At 43.6% G+C, this 18,239-nt stretch overlaps 3 protein-coding genes across 4 annotated transcripts; 2 read left to right on the top strand and 1 right to left on the bottom strand.

The window, feature by feature from the left end:
- The first annotated feature begins 3,388 nt into the window (after window positions 1-3,388).
- On the top strand, window positions 3,389-4,805 carry LOC100825908. Its single transcript, XM_010234463.3, has one exon. It carries the CDS (start codon window positions 3,939-3,941, stop codon window positions 4,491-4,493), a length of 555 nt encoding a protein of 184 aa, XP_010232765.1. The 5' UTR covers window positions 3,389-3,938; the 3' UTR covers window positions 4,494-4,805.
- A 2,133-nt stretch (window positions 4,806-6,938) lies between these two features.
- LOC100825594 lies at window positions 6,939-10,392 on the top strand. The gene is made up of 3 exons (XM_024459961.1): window positions 6,939-7,051; window positions 8,393-8,628; window positions 9,718-10,392. The coding sequence occupies exons 1-3, from the start codon at window positions 7,042-7,044 to the stop codon at window positions 10,231-10,233; spliced, it is 762 nt and encodes a 253-aa protein (XP_024315729.1). The 5' UTR covers window positions 6,939-7,041; the 3' UTR covers window positions 10,234-10,392.
- A 1,663-nt stretch (window positions 10,393-12,055) lies between these two features.
- LOC100828576 (protein DEK) lies at window positions 12,056-17,174 on the bottom strand. Of its 2 annotated transcripts, none has more exons than XM_010234462.3 (11): window positions 16,694-17,174; window positions 16,427-16,460; window positions 15,440-15,519; window positions 15,304-15,363; window positions 15,114-15,221; window positions 14,956-15,033; window positions 14,801-14,869; window positions 13,234-13,696; window positions 12,826-12,923; window positions 12,708-12,738; window positions 12,056-12,609 (listed from the first exon to the last, which is right to left on the bottom strand). In XM_010234462.3, exons 1-11 carry the CDS (start codon window positions 17,030-17,032, stop codon window positions 12,431-12,433), a joined length of 1,539 nt encoding a protein of 512 aa, XP_010232764.1. In that variant the 5' UTR covers window positions 17,033-17,174; the 3' UTR covers window positions 12,056-12,430. The 2 variants fall into 2 exon arrangements, with proteins under 2 accessions (XP_010232764.1, XP_010232763.1); XM_010234461.3 differs by having other exon boundaries at window positions 13,234-13,699; window positions 16,694-17,173.
- Window positions 17,175-18,239: the final 1,065 nt, after the last annotated feature.

Genomic DNA, 18,239 nt, shown 5'->3' with positions numbered 1-18,239 from the left:
CCTGCGCAAGGACACATTCCATTTCACACTGTTGATAGCACTAGCAGCATGGGTCTGACTTACGTATAACCCTGATGTTCATGTGTATCTCCATCAGCACAAAGCCTCTTTGTTTGACACACACATAAAGACCACACACGCATAAGCTAGCTAGCTAGCTTTCACAGTCATGAGCACTTGCAAGTCATAGCAGCAATAATTGGGGGATAGGATGAAAGCAACATCTCTTGAACCCAGTTCCTTTTTCTGGCCACTCCCTTTCACACCTTTCCTCTGGTGGATCCATGATTGCCTTTAGATAAATGATATTGTGTAACCTTAGTCATACGTATTGCCATGGCCTGTTTGGATCCTGAGGAACAACTAAAGTTCAATGAAAATGATTTATGAGAATCCTACGGGACAACGACGCGTCTACATATATACCCAAAGATTGTGTGTTACGCCGTCAGTTTTGTTGTCCAACGTTCATGATTCTCCCTCTTTGCGACCTGCTTCCAACACTCAAAACCATCCAAAATTGAGTTCCGAGAGTTGAAGATTGTGTTTCAAACAGTATTTAGTCTACGGTTGAAACTCCAAACTCCAACCCTGTCAATAGTTGAAAATGGAAAAATTGAAATATTCTTCCATTTTATATGGAACTCCACTTTTTATATATAGTCAATAGAATAGCTTAACACAACACTACAGTAGAACATCCAAAAAATTGCATACAGGGTCCATCAATCAACATTCGACAAGTGTCAAGAGAGAGACCTATATACGAACCAAGTCAAACATATATATACTTAACATAACAAAGTGACCAATCGTATGGCCCATATCCATCCATGGCACATTTGTAGGCTGAGGTTCAACTGCAAGGTCTGGCCTCTCCTTGAAACAGCACACATGGCGTTCCCTGCACTGGACATCACATGCTTTGACAATCTAACTACAAGACCTTGAAGACATTGACATTCTTTCTGAAACCACTCGATTTCTGGATTGGTATTTAGTCAAAAATTATGCACCACTTTTGGTGGACAGTGCATGTACCAAATCTTAGAAATAGCTATGGGGATGCTGCCAACTCCTGCAGCTAGCTTTGGAACATTTGCTATAGGGAGACAAGTCTTGGTGCACCCATGCACAATAATTGAGAGCCAATGCCGTATCTTGTTCACAGTATAGTCACGGCTATATATATGGTAAAAACAAATCCTTCAGTATACCTCTAAAATATTTTTGCGGATCTCAAAGCAAAAACCAGTTATTAATGAAGCGTGCAAATTTGTACTCATTTGACTATTTTAGGGGGATCTAATCAACCTATATGTTTATATGTCTTGTCTCTGGTGTTGGTGTAGGCAGCACCTGGGGATGCATCTAGTGAGACATGCTTAACTAAGGAGAACAGATGAGACACATTAAATTAAGGCAAGCAAGTCAAGGATCATCTCATCTAAATAATTAAATAGAAGGTTGCCATGGTTCCAAAACTCTACTAATGCTTTTTAGATGGATAATTATATAACTTTGTCAATTTTTTATACATCGTATCAAGGTAGACATAATAATTCCTTTGATTCATCAGTTGTGCAATTTTTAGACACAATAATGTGGCTGATTTATTAGTTCTGAAAACAACAACAATTTTGCTTTTGCTCATTCTAGAAAACAAGTCAACACAAGGAATTTTTTTGCCTTTGTTGAAGCAAAAATGTCTCAATGATTCCGGAATCCAATTGACCATATATGATGAACATTGATGAGATCAGAAAAGGAGCTGAGTTGTTCAGGTCAACAAATAGAGTAGTATACTCCAATGTGTGTGTGTTAGTAACATGCACGTTAGCTTTGATCTATGTTTCGCCACTACTTTTTCCTTGATGTTGAGATGAAGGCTACTCCTACTAGCTAGTCGCAAGTACTATAAGAACATGTCAACTTGCTGGTTGCTGGACTTCGCCTTAAAATAATACACAAATTGGTTAATGATTCATTTCAACAGAAATGATATATATTCAATAAACAAAAATGATTACCGGTTTAATTGATCGGTTCAATAGGACTGGCATATATATATATATATTGTATGATCAATTCAACAGAAATGACAGATACTGAATATGTCAATTGATTGCTGGATTGATAACTCATTATTAATTCAACAGAAGTGACACTGATTTGATCATGAGACATCCCCTACACCAGTAAAGCATCTACATATCTCGATCATTCGGAAGAAAAAAAACAGAGCTGGTGAATTGAATCTAGCCAGTTGCTACATATAAAGTCCGGATATGGTCGTCTCTTTGTCTGTAAATTAAGCGGCATCCAAACGCCAGTTTTGGTTCTTTGTGTCGTCTTTTGGATTGTATCCAAAGAAAATGGCTGCCCCAGTTTTGACCTTCTGTTTTCTCTGTTTGTTGTGTCCCGGTTGTACTGGCTCTCCTTCTACCAATGAAATAAGTAGCCCTCTTAAAAGAACAGCTTCCAGGACCTAATAATCAATCTACTAGTATTGATTAGCATCAGTATCATTGTCTGATGTAATACAATATGTCTGAACTGCCAACCTCTTTCTTACTAGGAAGTACAGTACCTTTAATTTACAAGATTATCCTGAAAGGAGTATCCGCTAAACTGCCTCCACGTTGTATATCCGACCGAGCCTAAGATGAACGTGTAAAATCGTGTTATTTAAGGTTATTGTAAAAATTAAAGAGTGTTCTCTTAAAACTCTGCACACGGTAATTTTGGACCCTCAACTGTTAAAACCATCTATATTTAGTCATTTGATCCACTGAAATCAGTCTTGATGATGACGATGTAAAAATGTGCAAAGTATTAGTAGAAAAAATAGAAAAGAGATTCTATTTTTTTTTAAAGAACTAAGATAATTTGAAGAAAAATCATGGGAAACATGTTAAGAAACTAAGGAAAATATGAAAAGTCCGTAAAACCCCCAGGAAATTAAGAAAAAAGAGGAACATGCTGGAAAAGCTACTTCAAAATGTGGGGATTAATTCTAAAAATGAAAGAAGACTAAAATGTAGAATGGGGCTATTTCGATCTGATGTCGAACACAGTCTCTGACTGTCGCAGCGCTATCGTGAAAACAGTTTCCAGCGGGGCAAATTTAAGATTCAAACCAGACTAAAAGCTTTGATAATAATAATCAACGCGCGCATCGAAATTAAGCTGTCGATTTTATTTAATTTTTGCTGGAGGTATACATTTGTAGCTAGCCAGCCATGCATGCCCGCAGACGCATACACTGGGAAGGCGTTGACCAAGGAGAGCACGCACTAAGCAAATTATTGTCCAATTGATCTCCTCCGAAATCCTCAACCACAGCATGTATATGTACCTTTCCCAAGTAGCTAGCTTTTTCCATATATGCAAGTTGTGCAGAAGAATCTTCTCCCTCAATATATATGCACATGGAGGAGCTAGGCAAGGACCGTCTCATTTCTCTTCTTATATATACTCTGCCACACATTTTTGCAGTGTTGTGCTCAGTTACTCACTGAGTATAATTTAGCCCACGGCAACCAAGCAAACTCAAATAATTAAGCTTGTTTAAACCAAGTGCACAGTCCTCATTGTCTTCCTCCTTGCTTGGTCTGTATCATCTATTCATCTCCCCTGTCCTAAGCTGATCGATCAGTAGCTAGCTGCACCACATATGGCCGGCCTGTATCCTACATGCTCCGTCCGGCCAGCAAGAGAGTCAATATATGCCCCCGCATGCATGATCAGGTCTACTAATGTGGCTGGCTTCTTCCTCTAGCTAGCTCCAAGCTGTGTCACACTGCACGCCACGCCAGTACTCCCGCCGTTTTCAGCTACCCATATACATATATATGCACGCATCCATGCACTAGCTAGCGAGCTCCATCCACCGCAATCCGGGCCGGTGCGTGTCGAGATCGATCGAGCTCTTGGCCATGGCGGCGGCTGCGGCGGGCAACAACAACAACAACAAGGGGGCGGCGAGGAAGGAGAAGGAGAACAAGCAGAAGCAGAGCCTGGTGTCGCGGACGCTGGAGCGCTGCAGGACCGGGCTGGGCGGCGGCGGCAGGGCTTCAATGGCGGCGGTGGCCCCGGCGGGGTGCTTCTCGGTGTACGTGGGGCCGGAGCGGGAGCGGTTCGTGGTGCGCGCCGACCGGGCCAGCCACCCGCGGTTCCGCCGCCTCCTCGACGACGCCGAGAGCGAGTACGGATACTCGGCCCACGGCCCGCTCGCGCTGCCTTCCTGCGCCGTCGAGGACTTCCTCGACGTGCTCTGGCACATGGACCACGACGCCGAGATTGACGACGGCGAGATCGACGGCCTTTCGCTCAAGTCGCCGGTGTGCGGCGCCGGGGGGCTGCAGCGGGCGAGATCCGGGTACCGGGCGCTCAGCACAGCGAGATCGTCCCCTGCGTCCTTCTTCTTCTCGCCCAGCTGCAGGCGGGCTAATTCTCCGGCGGCTCGCGGGAGGAGGTCGTCGGGTAGTTGATTAATTTACAGTAATTACGTACGTAGTAGGCAGGAATGAGTTTGGCCAGTGGGATTTGCAGGCACGTGCGTGTGCTTATACAGATCGACAAGTAATTTTGTCAACAACTGCATATGTCCATACTCACTGCCTGCTTTAATTAGTCGACCGAGCGCAGCTGATTTAATTAGATTGATAGCAGTGAAGTGAAAGGTTAAGAAGATTATGTGTGCATACCGGCCGATGTTTCCTTGCAGAAAATTTTCTGCATACAACTGATGTAAGCGTGTGGCATATAGCAAATGAAACAGATCGAGAGAGAGATTAAACTGATTTTTGGGTCTTAACTTTTCGATCCATGCAAGTGTAATATATGCATGTGTGTTTCTTTAATCATAAACGTACTCTCAGACTAGTTCTTGTTGGTTGCTGAAATTTGTCACCTAAAATTACCGTACGTACTGAGAAACACTTTTTTTAGGGATACTGACAACCACTTAATTACGTATGAGGAGGGTGAGAATAGCTGATCGATTAGAAATTGAATATTACAAATAAGGTTATAATCCGTCTGACACATATTACTTGGGTTGATTTGGTACAACTTTGAAGTAAATCCGCGACAAATAATAATATGGATGAAAAGGAGTATCTTTTTCTTTTGCGATCATTTCTAAGGTTATACAGTATCAAACTGAAAGGTGCAAAGTTTATCTCGGCCCAGACATGCACGCGCGCGAAGTCGGCAGAGCAAGCGCGTGCACGAGAATTGCTGTTGTATCTTGTATGCAGTATGCTCTTAATTTGTCTGGAGGCTGGAGCTAGCAGACGACGGATGGATGGATGGATCGATCTCTGCTGCTAGCTCTAGCTCGATCGGCTCTTTAGCGGCAATAAGATGACAGGAAAGCTCAGCTAAGCTAAATATTGCTCGGCGCACGTGCGTCGTCCATCAAATCGTCTCCATGCATGCGACGGATCGATGGGAACAAAAATACAGTGTTCAAAGTCAATCCGTGCATGCGGTGAGTCCGTGTGCAGCGCGCGCGTGCATGCATGCATGCATGTCTTAGCGCCTTCTCCCGCCCGGCCGCTCACCCCACGCGTCGAGATTGATACATGCATGCTTCTACTTAATTTACAACCATATCAGTCGGAAAAACAAAAGAATTTCTTGCCGGGTTTGTGTAAACCGGCGTGAAGATCCCCTCCCTTTACGACGTAGTCCCTCCGTCTCGTAATAAGTGTCGAAATATTACATGTATCTAGACGCTTTTTAGACATATAGATACATCCGTACTTGGACAAATTTGAGACACTTAGAGCAACTCCACCCGTCCCCCGTATGGTGGGGCGCCGACGATTTTTTGAGTATAGGGGGGAGTATGGACCAAGTCACAGCCCCCAAACAAATAAAAATTAACGGTGACATTTTCACAAACACCTAGCGGGCGAGGACGAGGGCGGCAGCCGTCGCAGACGAGTTCGCGCTCGCCGCGGCTGTCCCGAACGAGCTAGAGGAAACAGAATAACGAGTCGACGTTGGTCTCCTGCCCGCCACGATGAAGATGGAAGGAAGCAGAAGGCTGAGGCCGACGAATCCTGAGCACGATTCCGCGGCTCTCCGGGAAGTTATTGACGCAGGTGACGAGCACGCCCGTGTTGGCGAAGGACTACGAGTTGGCCCCGACGAAGATGTAGAGGCAGACGAGCCACACGGGCGTCGGACGGGCGCGAGGTGCGGCCGTCGACGGCGAGGTAGACCATGAGGTAGCCCACGAGGTTCATGGCGGCACCGATGGCCAACACGACCCAGGGCGGCGTGACCTCATTGATGAGGCCAGAGAAGACACCGAGGTCTTTGAAGAAGGAGATGGTGTTGAGCGTCTGCTGGTCATAGCAGTCGAGAGAGGAGACAGGGGAGCGAGGCCTCGGGGCAGGAGCTGAGAAAAGGAGGAGGGAGAGAGACATGCTTTGGACGCGTGGCCCATGTTTGTTAGCTGTTTGTGTTAGCCGGCGCCCCCAATTGCCCCCTTTTGGATTGGGGTTGGCCTGGGTGCTCCGGATGAAAATACTTTTGCGCCGGCGCGAAAGTTGGTTTTAGGAGGTGCGGCTGGAAACGTTTTCTTTCTCCGGCGTCCCCATTTTGGGTTTTTTGGTCTTTTAGGAGGGGACGAGTGGAGATGCTCTTAATATGGGACGGAGGGAGTAGCACTAGTAGAGTAGGAAGCACTGGCCTGAGGCTGTCAAAAAAAAAGGAAGCTCTAGCATGATCGAAAAACCTGCACATAGATCTCCTCCTCGTTTTACGCGGTCCAGGAAACGAGAATTCGGCCCATCTTCGGCCCGTACCGGTTCTTCCGATGCGCCGCAGCAGCTTGTCAGCCCATCTTCGGCCCGTCGATGCAAAAACCCTCCGCTCGATTCTCTGTCTTCTCCGGCGATCGACCTGCCCTAATGCACCGCCTCTCTTCCGTGGCCTCTCCTCCGTGTCACCGGTGGGCACCGGCGCTTGCGCGACGAGTTCTCCGACTCACGCTGCTGCCTCTCAACAGTCCACCCGCCCGTCATGTTTCCCGGTATGTTTTTCTTGCTACGATCTCACTTCTACTTGTAGTTTGGATCCGGATTCCAACACTTTTGGGTTCTTATTGGCTAGTACCAACCATGTTGATTTTTGAAGGCGAACGGCGGGTGAAAATCTTTTTAGTTAGTTAGTTAGTTAATCCCAGAGAAGCAGGGCCGATTAAATAAAGGTTTCTGAGATTAGCCTTTTTTATGTTCTCGGTCATGGAGTAGGTTTCCTCATGGATCTGGGAACATGGCCAGCAGCACCAGTGGAGAAGAAGTCGTGTAGTCTGGTAAACCAGACGGGCGATTGCGCTTCCCTTTTATCGACAAACGCTCTGCCAGTGATCGAAGATACTTTCTATTCGAAAATGGAAAAGCTTTTAAAGCCGAATGTAAAGCTCAAAGGGCAGCCGGCATGAATGACAATTATGGGGATGGAGATGGTTGTTGTGCAACAACCGCTGAGGTCGTACTAGATGGCAAAAATGATGCACGTGGGAAGAACAATGTGGACATCTCTGTTCATCTAAACAATGTGGCCACCTCTGGATGCGAGGAAGACGCAAGGAGTGCAGCCATGGGTCACAGGGGGGAAATCGTGGTCAGCGATGATGAGAAAGAAGATGCGCCCACCGATAAGAACAGGGACGCAGGTCTTAATGCACAGATACATCCTCGTTACCATGGGCGGACCCAGAATATTAATTGAGAGGGGGCAAATCATGTGAGCATTTGAAAGTAGACACAAATATTAGAAGAATGGGGGCAAAAGTTTAGCATTAGTGGGGGCAATTCAGTTTAGCATGAACAAAATACATGAAGATTAAGAATTTGAGTGGGAGCAGCTGCCCCCACAACCTCTAACGTAGGTCCGCCCATGCTCGTTACCCCGTCGACGACGAATTATCTATGTATATAATTCCGGAAAGCAGGCACCGTGATGGTTCGATGTACAAGGCCACTAATAGTGGTTGGAAAGAATTCTATGACATTGTGAACCGTAATGAGAGTAAGTGATGAATATTTCTGTTTGTAAAGCGAAGCAAGAATTAGTAATTACCTGTTTTAGTAATTCTTGGGGTAAAGTGAAGCAAGAATTAGTTAGGGGTTATAAAATATTTTGGGAGAGTAAAGTGGACCTTTTCCTTTCTGAGGTGATTAAAATTACTCTCTTTTTTCTTCTTTTTTAGAAAGAATTTTTTAGGCAGTAAAAACAAACGTTGATAATTTTCCCTTAGATGAAAAGGAAAATTCGAATAGGGTCATGGGATCCCTCCAGCGCCTTTTCTGCTTTTTGTATGGCAATTACCGTATTAACTTCCAATTTACAGCATAACCTGTTTTTTTAGCTCGGCTGGACGCAATGATGTTATCAGATCCTACAGATTGCTACATCAGCGATGGAATTTGCATCACCCATCCATCTTGTGGCATGTTGCAGATTTTCTCAGTAAAGTTAGCCAAACTTTATTTGGATGGTGGCTCAGTAGAGTTGTATGGCTACATAGCAGCACGGGATGCTCTGGATGCATTGCTTAATTATGTTGTAAATGTCAGCAGGGATGATCCCATCGTCGTGGAGCAGGTTCATATTCATACTTATCTGCAATTATTTCAAAGATCGAGTCTATCTAACACCGAAAGTATTTGTCCCTTAAAGTGTTCCATACCATCTAAATAGCCCCCTGGAGCAACTATTAAGTTAGATGGAGGCTGCCGCGTGGGTAAAATCACCTCCTAAACTAAAACGCCCCAGGAATGATTTAGACGGTATGGGATGCTTCCGGTGTCAAATTCCCGATTTTATATATACTTGAGGGGGGTAAGTAGACTAGTTCCTGATTTCAAATTACTTTTTATTTCGTATTGTTAGGCCAAACTTAGAACATGCATAAAACATATGAGATAGAATCATTCATACTCTCGATGGCATAGTGCAACCACTTAGTCTCTTTTCATCATTAAAGATTCTTCATCTGATTAATCTGCCCAGAAGTTGCAGAATATTACTCCGGAGTTTGACTATGTAAGGCACTATTGTGCCAAGTCTTATGTTGTGAAATGATGACTTACTGTTGACTATTGTTGGTGGTGCCCATGTGTAAATTAGAGTTGTTGGAGGGGTCAAACTGTATATACCAGACGGGGAACGAAGGAAAGAGAATACTCCAGAAAAATTACTTAGCCTCTTCTCTTGCTGGGATTACTTTAGCTCCGGTGATCTTCCATTAATCGATGACAACTATGTTAACAGATTATGAAATGAAGTAAGTATCAAGTATTCCAAACAAAATCTAACAGAAGAGTTTTGAAATCTTCGTTGCTAATTAGCACACCACACTAAGTTGGTACTCTTTTGTTTATAGGCATAGGAACATTCATAGCATGATTGCATGAATGGTCCTGTCACTGGAAAGTCATTTTGTTTATCTTCTTATTTTGACAGCCCCGTATGTGATTAAATATTTTGGATTCAAAACAAGATAAATAAATAGCGGGGGGCAGTTTTCCCACTCTCTATGCACTTTGAAACCTTTCAGTTTGATACGTGCCAAAGATCTTGGTCATCAATTGTAAAAAAAAAATCCCCAAGCTAAATTCACAAGAGAAGCATTTAGCTTTAGATGTTTCTTACTAGTTTATTTGAAGAGGTGCTAAACAATTACTTATGTAGGGTTCTTCCATCGAATTTGACATGAGGATCAAGACCGGAGAAGAAGAAAAGGATGATCTGCAACTGATCGATGGTGCATCAGAAATATGCGGCGTGCCTTTACGGGAAGGTTGCACATGGACAGAACGCATCCATGGCGATTACGGCGCAATCGAATTGACCGCAGCATATCTTCAAGCTGCAGTGGAAGCGACCGTACAAGTCCTCGTATCAGAAGTGCACAGCAGTTTCAATCTGTGTCTCAGTTGTTTTATTCGTGGGCTGGATGAGGAACTCCGGCTCTTTGATGGCAGCATTGGCGAGTCATGTGGGTTAAAGAGGTTTGTGGTTGCTGTGACGCAGCTTTCTTGGATGGATTTGAAGTTCAAGGTAGGCGCAGAGTCGTCCGGTTCAACTGAACATTGGTGTTCCTTCAAATCGTACTATCATGGGCATGCTACTCGAGAGATGAAGACTGGTTTTGGGTTGATCTCGGTGAAGGTGACCTGGTCCACTTTGAATATTGAGGCTCCTTGATTGCTTGGCATTAGCTTTACTTCCATGCAGAGGGGGAGTCGTGTTGGTGAGCGCGAGCGCCATCTCGCCGGCGCATTACTGTGGATGGAAAGGAAATCTCGTCAAATGGTACTCAGGGGTATTTGTTAGTTTTTGCAAGAATATGAGAACAGCTAGGTTTCTCGTCAAATCATAGTAAAAATTTAATAAATGTTTCTCAATAAAAAGTTGTTACTAGCTAAATTTTGGTGGAATTTGAAACACAGAAATTCGAGACATTTTCTGAAATTTCCAAAATTTTGGTCATTTTGGTGTGGGTGCCAGAATTTTGTTAGAATGAAATGTGGGGCAGACACGCGCGTGAAATATGTCCGCAGAGCAAGCGCGTTTGCACGGATGGAACTGGAGCTGCTGTTGTACGCATGCTCTTAATTTGTCTGGAGCCGATGGATCATATCATGGATCATGGATCGATCTCTGCTATCTCTCGGCTCTTTAGCGGCATAAGGCCTTCTCCGATGTATCGGTGCATCCTCCACTTTTGAGAGTTTGCACCGGTGCATACCATTTGGAGCATGAAAAAGCAGGTGGTGCAAACTCAGCTTTTGCATGCACCGGTTCATATAGATGAACCAATCCAAATAAATAAAGTTGTTGAAAAGCCCCACATGTCATTGAAAAGAGGGACGGGGAGAAAGTATGTGATTGAATAAATCAATTGATACTTTTGCCAACATATAGGTCCCACTAGGTAACAAAGTGTAGGTGCATTTCATTGTAACCAAATGACAAAACAAAACACCGGTGCAAACTTTCTGAGTTTGTTTCACCTACGCTGTGAAAGGCCTAAGATGACAAGACCGCTGAGCTCGGCCTCGGCGTGCGCGCGCATCTTACATTCGTCTGCACGCATGCGATGGATGGATTCAAAAAAATTCAAAGTGGAGTGATCGATCTCTGCTTAGCTCTTCCAGCGGCTATAACACACCAAGATGACAACACAGCTTAGCTTAGCCATTGCTGGGCAGGACAGGCGGTCGCGTGCGCGTGCGTCGATCATATGAATGTACATCCGCCTGCGATGAATCCGAAAAGAAATTCAGAGGCAGTTCGCGCGGTGTCCGTGTAAATAAGCGCGCGCGTGCATTCGAGACCGACCGGCGACGCGTCAGGAGTCAGGAGGCGCTCGCCTCGTCTTTCGTTTCTTCTTTGAACTATACACGGTGTTAATTGCATGCAACTTGCTGTACATATATATGCCACTATGTTTTTTTTCCAAAAAGCGGACAAACCGCCGACTGTAACGACAGCTTGTACTAGCAAATTGAAAAGAGTAGAATTCTCGAAATAAGCCCCGAGAACATGCAGGGAGTTCGGCGGAACTTATTTTATAATTTGTTGTGAAAAAATACACATGAAAGTAAGAAAAAGTTAGTTAGTCAAACACGAAAGTAGTGAAAAGCAGGTAGAAAAAAAAGATTATGACAATCCACGCAATGCCAAACAAAGCCTTAATCTTGGAAATTATAAGATTAACCCTGAGAAGCAAACGGATGTTTGTTGTACTGAGAAAGGCTATCCAAGAATGTGATAATAAGCATTCTAGATCTACAAATGGCAGCCAAACCTGCCATCATCTTCAATCAGGCAAGTCTGCAAGTGCATAACCCACATCAAACGGTAGACAGAACAGAACACCCTACCATCGACTGGTAAATAAGCAGCAGTAAGTCCAGGACCACCGCAACACCGACACAAACCACGGCAGCAAACATCAGTGAAATGAATCACCTGAAGGGGCATGCTCAGCCGAGGAAATCTGTAGCAAGGTGACGCAAACATGAAATGCAGACAAGCATAGAAGAGAACTCAGAATAATACACTGGTTTACATGGATAAATGGAAGGAACAAACAGCAAAATTATTCTGCATATTACAGTCAGGGCTATATAGCTACCTAAAGCAACATAGTTATAACCAAACAGCTATTGTACATATGACCGGCAACTAGACTACAGGTCAATAAAACAAGTCAAGCACAACGACCAGGTATGTAGGGCTATCAAATGGCTAACGATCTTTGCACTACCAAGGCCAAAGCCACCAGTTGGTTGCTGCCATGCCACCATTGTACAGGCCCAACGCAGCCAGCAGTCCAAAACACTACTAGCAAATACACTAGACTGGTCCAACAGTATCTCACATCCAGTTGGCCCAGCTATTTCTCCTCGCCTCCATCCGTATCCTCCTTTGAATTTTCTGTCTTGCCATTGTTTTCTGCATCATCTTCATCGTTTTCTTCCTCGCCTTCATCATCTGACATGCTATTGATTACTTCCTCTATGATGTGCTTTACCTCTGACTTCCTATCCATGAGGTCCATCTTGAAGTGAGCTCCTGGGGTGAGAACAATTAGAACAGAAATGTCAGTGCATGCATAGACCAGAAACTCTCTACTGCAAAAGAACTTTCAGAAATGAATAACAAAAGGAGACCTAGTTTCCGGAGAATGTCGGCCAAAGTTGCCTACAAGGAGATAATATAACCAAGTCAGCGTGCAAAAAGACCAACAACCATGCAACACAGAGAACGCAATAATTTGCATTTGCATACCGTATTGAAGTCCACTTCTTTCAATATGTCACTGACGACGGCATGCAACTGTTCAGTGGTTGGGGCTGATCCAGCATCTGTCCTGCCCTTGCCTTTTCCTGGAGATTTTCAGCATTGTATCAGTTTTTTCAGTGGCATCTCATAAGATGGGACTTTTAGAGAATATAAAATAGTGCTGTCAAACTAGAGACTTCCAAAAGAACTCGAGGAATCTGAATGTGCTTCCTTACTAATCCTACGAGAACAACATGCAGTCAACAAAGCCCTAGTATTATCTAACATAAGCAATGCATCAAAGCAGCAAACTCAGATAGGTATTTGCATGAGCTGAAAGTTAACTGACTAATGATCTAAATGTAGTATGATAAAATAGTTGTGGAAGCCAGATAATTGTTATGGATCTTGTACCTTTAGTTTCACTGGATGCCTTGGCACCCGGTTTCTTGCGTGCCTTATTGTTCAAAGCACCAGAATTATTGCTTTGACTTTCTTTTGCAACATCCTTTTTTGATTTAGAAACCTTGTTGGCCTTATCTACAGACACACTGCTTTCCTTTGTTGTACTCTTTGAGGCCTTCTTGCCAGCCTTCTTGCTCTCCAACTCTGAATCTTGCTTTGATTTCGTAGGAGTCTTCTTTCTCGATACATCATTTTCTTTTGCCTTGGACCCAACTTCCTTCTTTCCTTGTTTATCGTCTTTTGACGTTTTCTTAGCTGGAGTCTCATCAGGTTCTTCATCACTCTCAGCATCTTCTTTTTCAGAGTCCTCATCATCTTCTCCAATTGGTGCATCCTCCGAATCAGCAGGACCAGCATCATCTTCATCATCATTCTCATTGTCAGCTTCATCTGCTTGTTTCTGGCTCTTCCTCTTCTGTTTTTAGAACCACATCAGTATTCATATGCTAGATTAGACACTAACAAAAAAAGATGTTGCAGAAAGTCCTAGTTCACTAAACATTAATTATAATTAATAACTGCTTTTGCAAGACTATTAGGTCTTATCATAATAAGCTGTTTTCACCTATGAGCTAAAAGCAGAATACCAAGAGGTTAAGAATTGCTTTTGTCCGGGAAAAAAATACTTGAATCATGGACTATGGAAAGAGAGGATAAACTATAAATTATAGATGACTGAGCACCAGACTGGAAAAACAAAGCAGCAACATTTGTGCTCAGTTACAGAAGAAAATAATGCTAATATCAGGATGCACAAAATGTGAAATACCAATGTTGATATTCTAGTAGATGCACAATGTTGCACATACATCAGCATGTTTTTCCAGGTGTTAATGAGCAGTTGCCTTTTTCCACTAGTTGAGTGGAAACCTCCCAGATATCCCCAAGTTCACGTGACAATCAATAAAATATCCACTAATTATTATTTTATCTTATTTGATGTATGCTTCACTCTGTATGTCTCTCCATCACTCACTTTCTCTCAGCAGTACACAACAGGGCACCTAATTTGGAAGGTTTGTCTGTTGGTGCAGCAGCATTGAGAAAACAGAGTCTGGCCCTTCAAGGACCTCACAAACATATCCTTATTTAAACTTAGAACCTCATGGTCATGGGATGTTTCTCCCAACAGATGTGAATTTCCTTCATTCAAAGGAGTCTCCTTCACACAACTTTAGGGACATTTGGGAGCCCTCAACTAGTTTGAATGTGCAATGGCAACTTACGAACCTATCATAAATTTCTCTTTTCAAAATCAATCCACAAGTGGTATTCACAAATAGCAATGTCAAATAAACAATTTAGATAGTCCATGATGGTAAGTAGAAATAAAAGACAACAAAGCAATAATAGGGAGATCTTTCTAAATGTTTTCTGAAAATCACCCTGGTACAGATCATTGAGCACCAGACACCAGGGGGCAGGTGAAGCCAGTATGTGATAGATAGGTTTTCTAGCAGAACATTAGCGATTAAAAAAGAACTTTAACCTTGCCCTCAGCACAGCAAGTTATTACCTTTTCTGCAGAAGCACCTTCAGTTGCCTTTCCACTTCCTTTAGAATTCCTCTGGCGTTTCTTCCCTTTCTGGAATAAAGGATAAGTATTTCAATTTGCAGTGCCCATGCTGCAAGAATAGAAGTCTAGAACAGCAAGCTCGGTAGAACTCATACCTTCACATCACTGAGAACAACATCTCTGGTAATGCAAGGGGACTCCAAAAACTCCAGCAGTTTGGCAGATACTTCCTCCTGAAGTACAGCAAAACACAATCGTTACTACATGATTCAATGCTAAGATCATTATAAGACAGATGTCTGCATGAACTAACCTTCCTTGAAGTTACTTTGACAGGGATATCAAGTATTTCACAAAAATCTAGTAACTTCTCCTTGTTAATCTTGTCAAGCTTTTCCTTTACCCTACTCCTTTGCTTATCCTAATCAAGATAACAAATAGACATCCATTACAAAAATAATAACATGTTTCGCACAACACAGTACCATCACAGAAAAACTCACTTCATTGTCAGTCCAAACAAAACCAGAAAATTGAGCTATGTTCCTCTTCAAGTAATGGACCTGCAGAAAACCAATCAACAGTTAAGAAAGCAGATTTAACAGGTTACTTTAGAGCTACACAATGTGCAAGCCTTACATTTGATTTTCTCCCAAACATTATAGTATGAAGACTCTGAAGATTCTCATCTATCTTTCTCTTGGACAGTTTGAAGGAAACTAATGAAGCAGTGGAGAACAAACAATTAATCCAATCTGTGGACTAGTATGCAGCTAGTACCAAAAGAACATACTGAACAATAAATATCAGTTAGAAAATGAAAACAGAGCATGTTATTTTTTTATTAATTCAACACTAAATAATAAACATGGCATTAACAAAACAAATCATATATAACTAGAACAATGAAACAACATGGAGAATAGAACTCCAAAGAGCACGGAGGCAGATTACAAACATTGAAAACAGCACGATTCATCCAACATGCACGAATATGTACTCAGAAAACAGAACCTAAGCACATATAACTGTGTAGACAGATCCTTGAGCTGCTTAAAAGATCATGGGCGCATCAACCCTAAACTGTCTAAAAGAAACTTCTTTTAGCCCATCTACTTATTTTTCTTTTGTTCTATCGGACATGGCCCCTGGACTAAAAAAAGCATACATACTCTTTTCAATGACAGCATGATCGGTTGATGGGCATAACATTCCAGTTTACTTGTTAGGCAGACCCCGTTATGATTCCATTTTACGGTATCCACACGACAAGTGTAACCACATCCTTACAGCCAGCCATTTGCCTTAGAAGGATATTCAAATGTATTTGATAATCTAGCTCATATATACAGGTTACAAAAGCAAATGATCTGGACAACAGTATCAAAGTTTCATTTCAGATCTTTGGCAAATCTGACTAGCGATCCAGAAAATTTTGAGACAACCACCAAGACATAGATAATCCGTACCCATAGCAACATAACGACAGCAACAGGCAAACACATACATCGTACTAGAACTCAAAACTTATGTGGATCATGACCAGGGCGCACGATGCCACAGATCAACAGGGACGTCTACCAGTAACAGCAAGAGATCGAAGATATTTTAGGGGAGATAAGTTACCGTTGGGGATTTCCTTCAGCTTGGTTCCAGAGCCCTAAACACAGGAAGCACCAAAACCAAATCAGCAAACGCACGAACGAGCATAGATTAAAAAAGAAAAGTGCAGACGAGAAAGTAAACTAGATCGTGCCTCCAGCACCCCAGGAAAAAAAGCTATTTTTAGCAAGATACCGTCACGGCGAAACTGGCGAAGACAATAATTCCAGCACCGCGTCGGGAGAACAACAGATCGGGGCGAGGGGAGGAGAGGAGGGAGGAGGGTTTGACCTGGAGGATGGCGGCGGACTTCTTGGAGGGCGTGCTGCGCGGGGTGAGCTCCGCGTACCTCTCGACCGTCTTCCTCTCCCTGGACGGCCTCTCGAGCGCGGGGGTCGCCGGCGCCGGCTTATCCCCCGGAAGCCTCTTCCGCCTGCCCCCGCGCTTCTTCGGTGGTTCCTCCTCTTCCTGCCCCTCCTCATCGTCCTGCTCCTCCTCGGCCTCGGCTTCCGCCTCCGCCTCCGGCTCTACCTCCGGCTCGGGCTTGTCCTCGGGCTCGGCGGAGTCCATGGGGTCGTCGGCGGGCGGATCCTCGGGGGCCGGGGAGGCGGGCTTGGCGTCGGAGGCCATGGGGGCGCGCGACGGCCGACGGGGCGAGGCGAGCTAGGGTTTTAGGCTGGCGAGGGAGGAAGTGGTGTGGAAAGGGGGGGAATTTTTGGGAGGCGGAGCGGGGCGGACGGGGACGTGCGTAGGCAGGCAGGTAGAGAGGGGAGTGTTTTGCTCGGCGCTCGCTATTAAATTGGGATCGGTAGCAATCGGATGAGATGGAGATGGGATCGAATTGGGAATTTGGGATACCGCGCGCGCGGGCGTTGCTCGCGCAGCCCGGGAATCGGCGGCGTCCCTGTGTGCCGAAAAGTTTTTGGCCTTGGTGCCTTTACCGTTTTGCCCCTTTCTATTTTTCTGATTGATTTGAGGAGCGTTTTGTCCTTTCTATTTTTTTTAGGAGCCGTTTTGCCATTTTCTAGTGTTGCCTCGTCGACCTTTTTTTGCCCTTCTTTTACGGTTGCGAAGGCGGTCATCCATAAACCACTCATATTGTGGGTAAAACTCTATGTAACACAAAAAATGTGTATTTGTATTTTCTCGTAGCCCTTCGACTCTTTCCCGGTCCCTAATTGCGATGGTGGTTTTTCAAATTGTTTTTCATTCAGCAAACACATTACTTTTAGTTTTTTACTCCTAATCCTAAACTATGTAAAGATTTGAACTTTCTGGCGTATAATTTTTATTTATTTTCCTTCAACTGAACCTCAATGGGCCTTCTTAAACTGAATCTCGGCAGGGAAATTAACGGGTTTCCAGAAACACCTCCAAAGTAACATGCACCACCAGTAAATTCAAACCCGTTGGCCGTTTCTCTCTATTATTTGCTTGTAATGAACTCGGTTATTTTTTTGACGTGTTGCCAAAATGGAAACTTAGTTATTATTTTTTATCCTATCGCCATGGAAATCTTTATGGTGATAACTCTTTTGATCTTGGTAATAGTATCCTTGGTGCTTGAAAGCAAACAATTTAATTTACTCAAATACTAACGCGGATGGAAATTTTAATGGGGGTAAATGTCGTATCACCTTGCAAATCTTAATAGAATTTTATCCTGGTAATAATATCCTCGGTGCTCAAAAGCAAACAACTTCACAGACAACAATGCAAATGGAAAATTTAATAGTGGTAAACTTAATTGTTACTTTTGTTGTAGCACCATGAAATTTTTAATACGGAGTAGTTTTGTAACTCAATTGGTCAGGGTACTAACAGTATCTTCCGTGCT

This window comes from Brachypodium distachyon, chromosome 2, assembly GCF_000005505.3.
Source record: "Brachypodium distachyon strain Bd21 chromosome 2, Brachypodium_distachyon_v3.0, whole genome shotgun sequence".
NCBI classification, from domain to species: Eukaryota; Viridiplantae; Streptophyta; class Magnoliopsida; order Poales; family Poaceae; genus Brachypodium; species Brachypodium distachyon.
The sequence above is the reverse complement of the archived record's forward strand: the minus strand, read 5'-3'. Positions and strand labels throughout refer to the sequence as shown.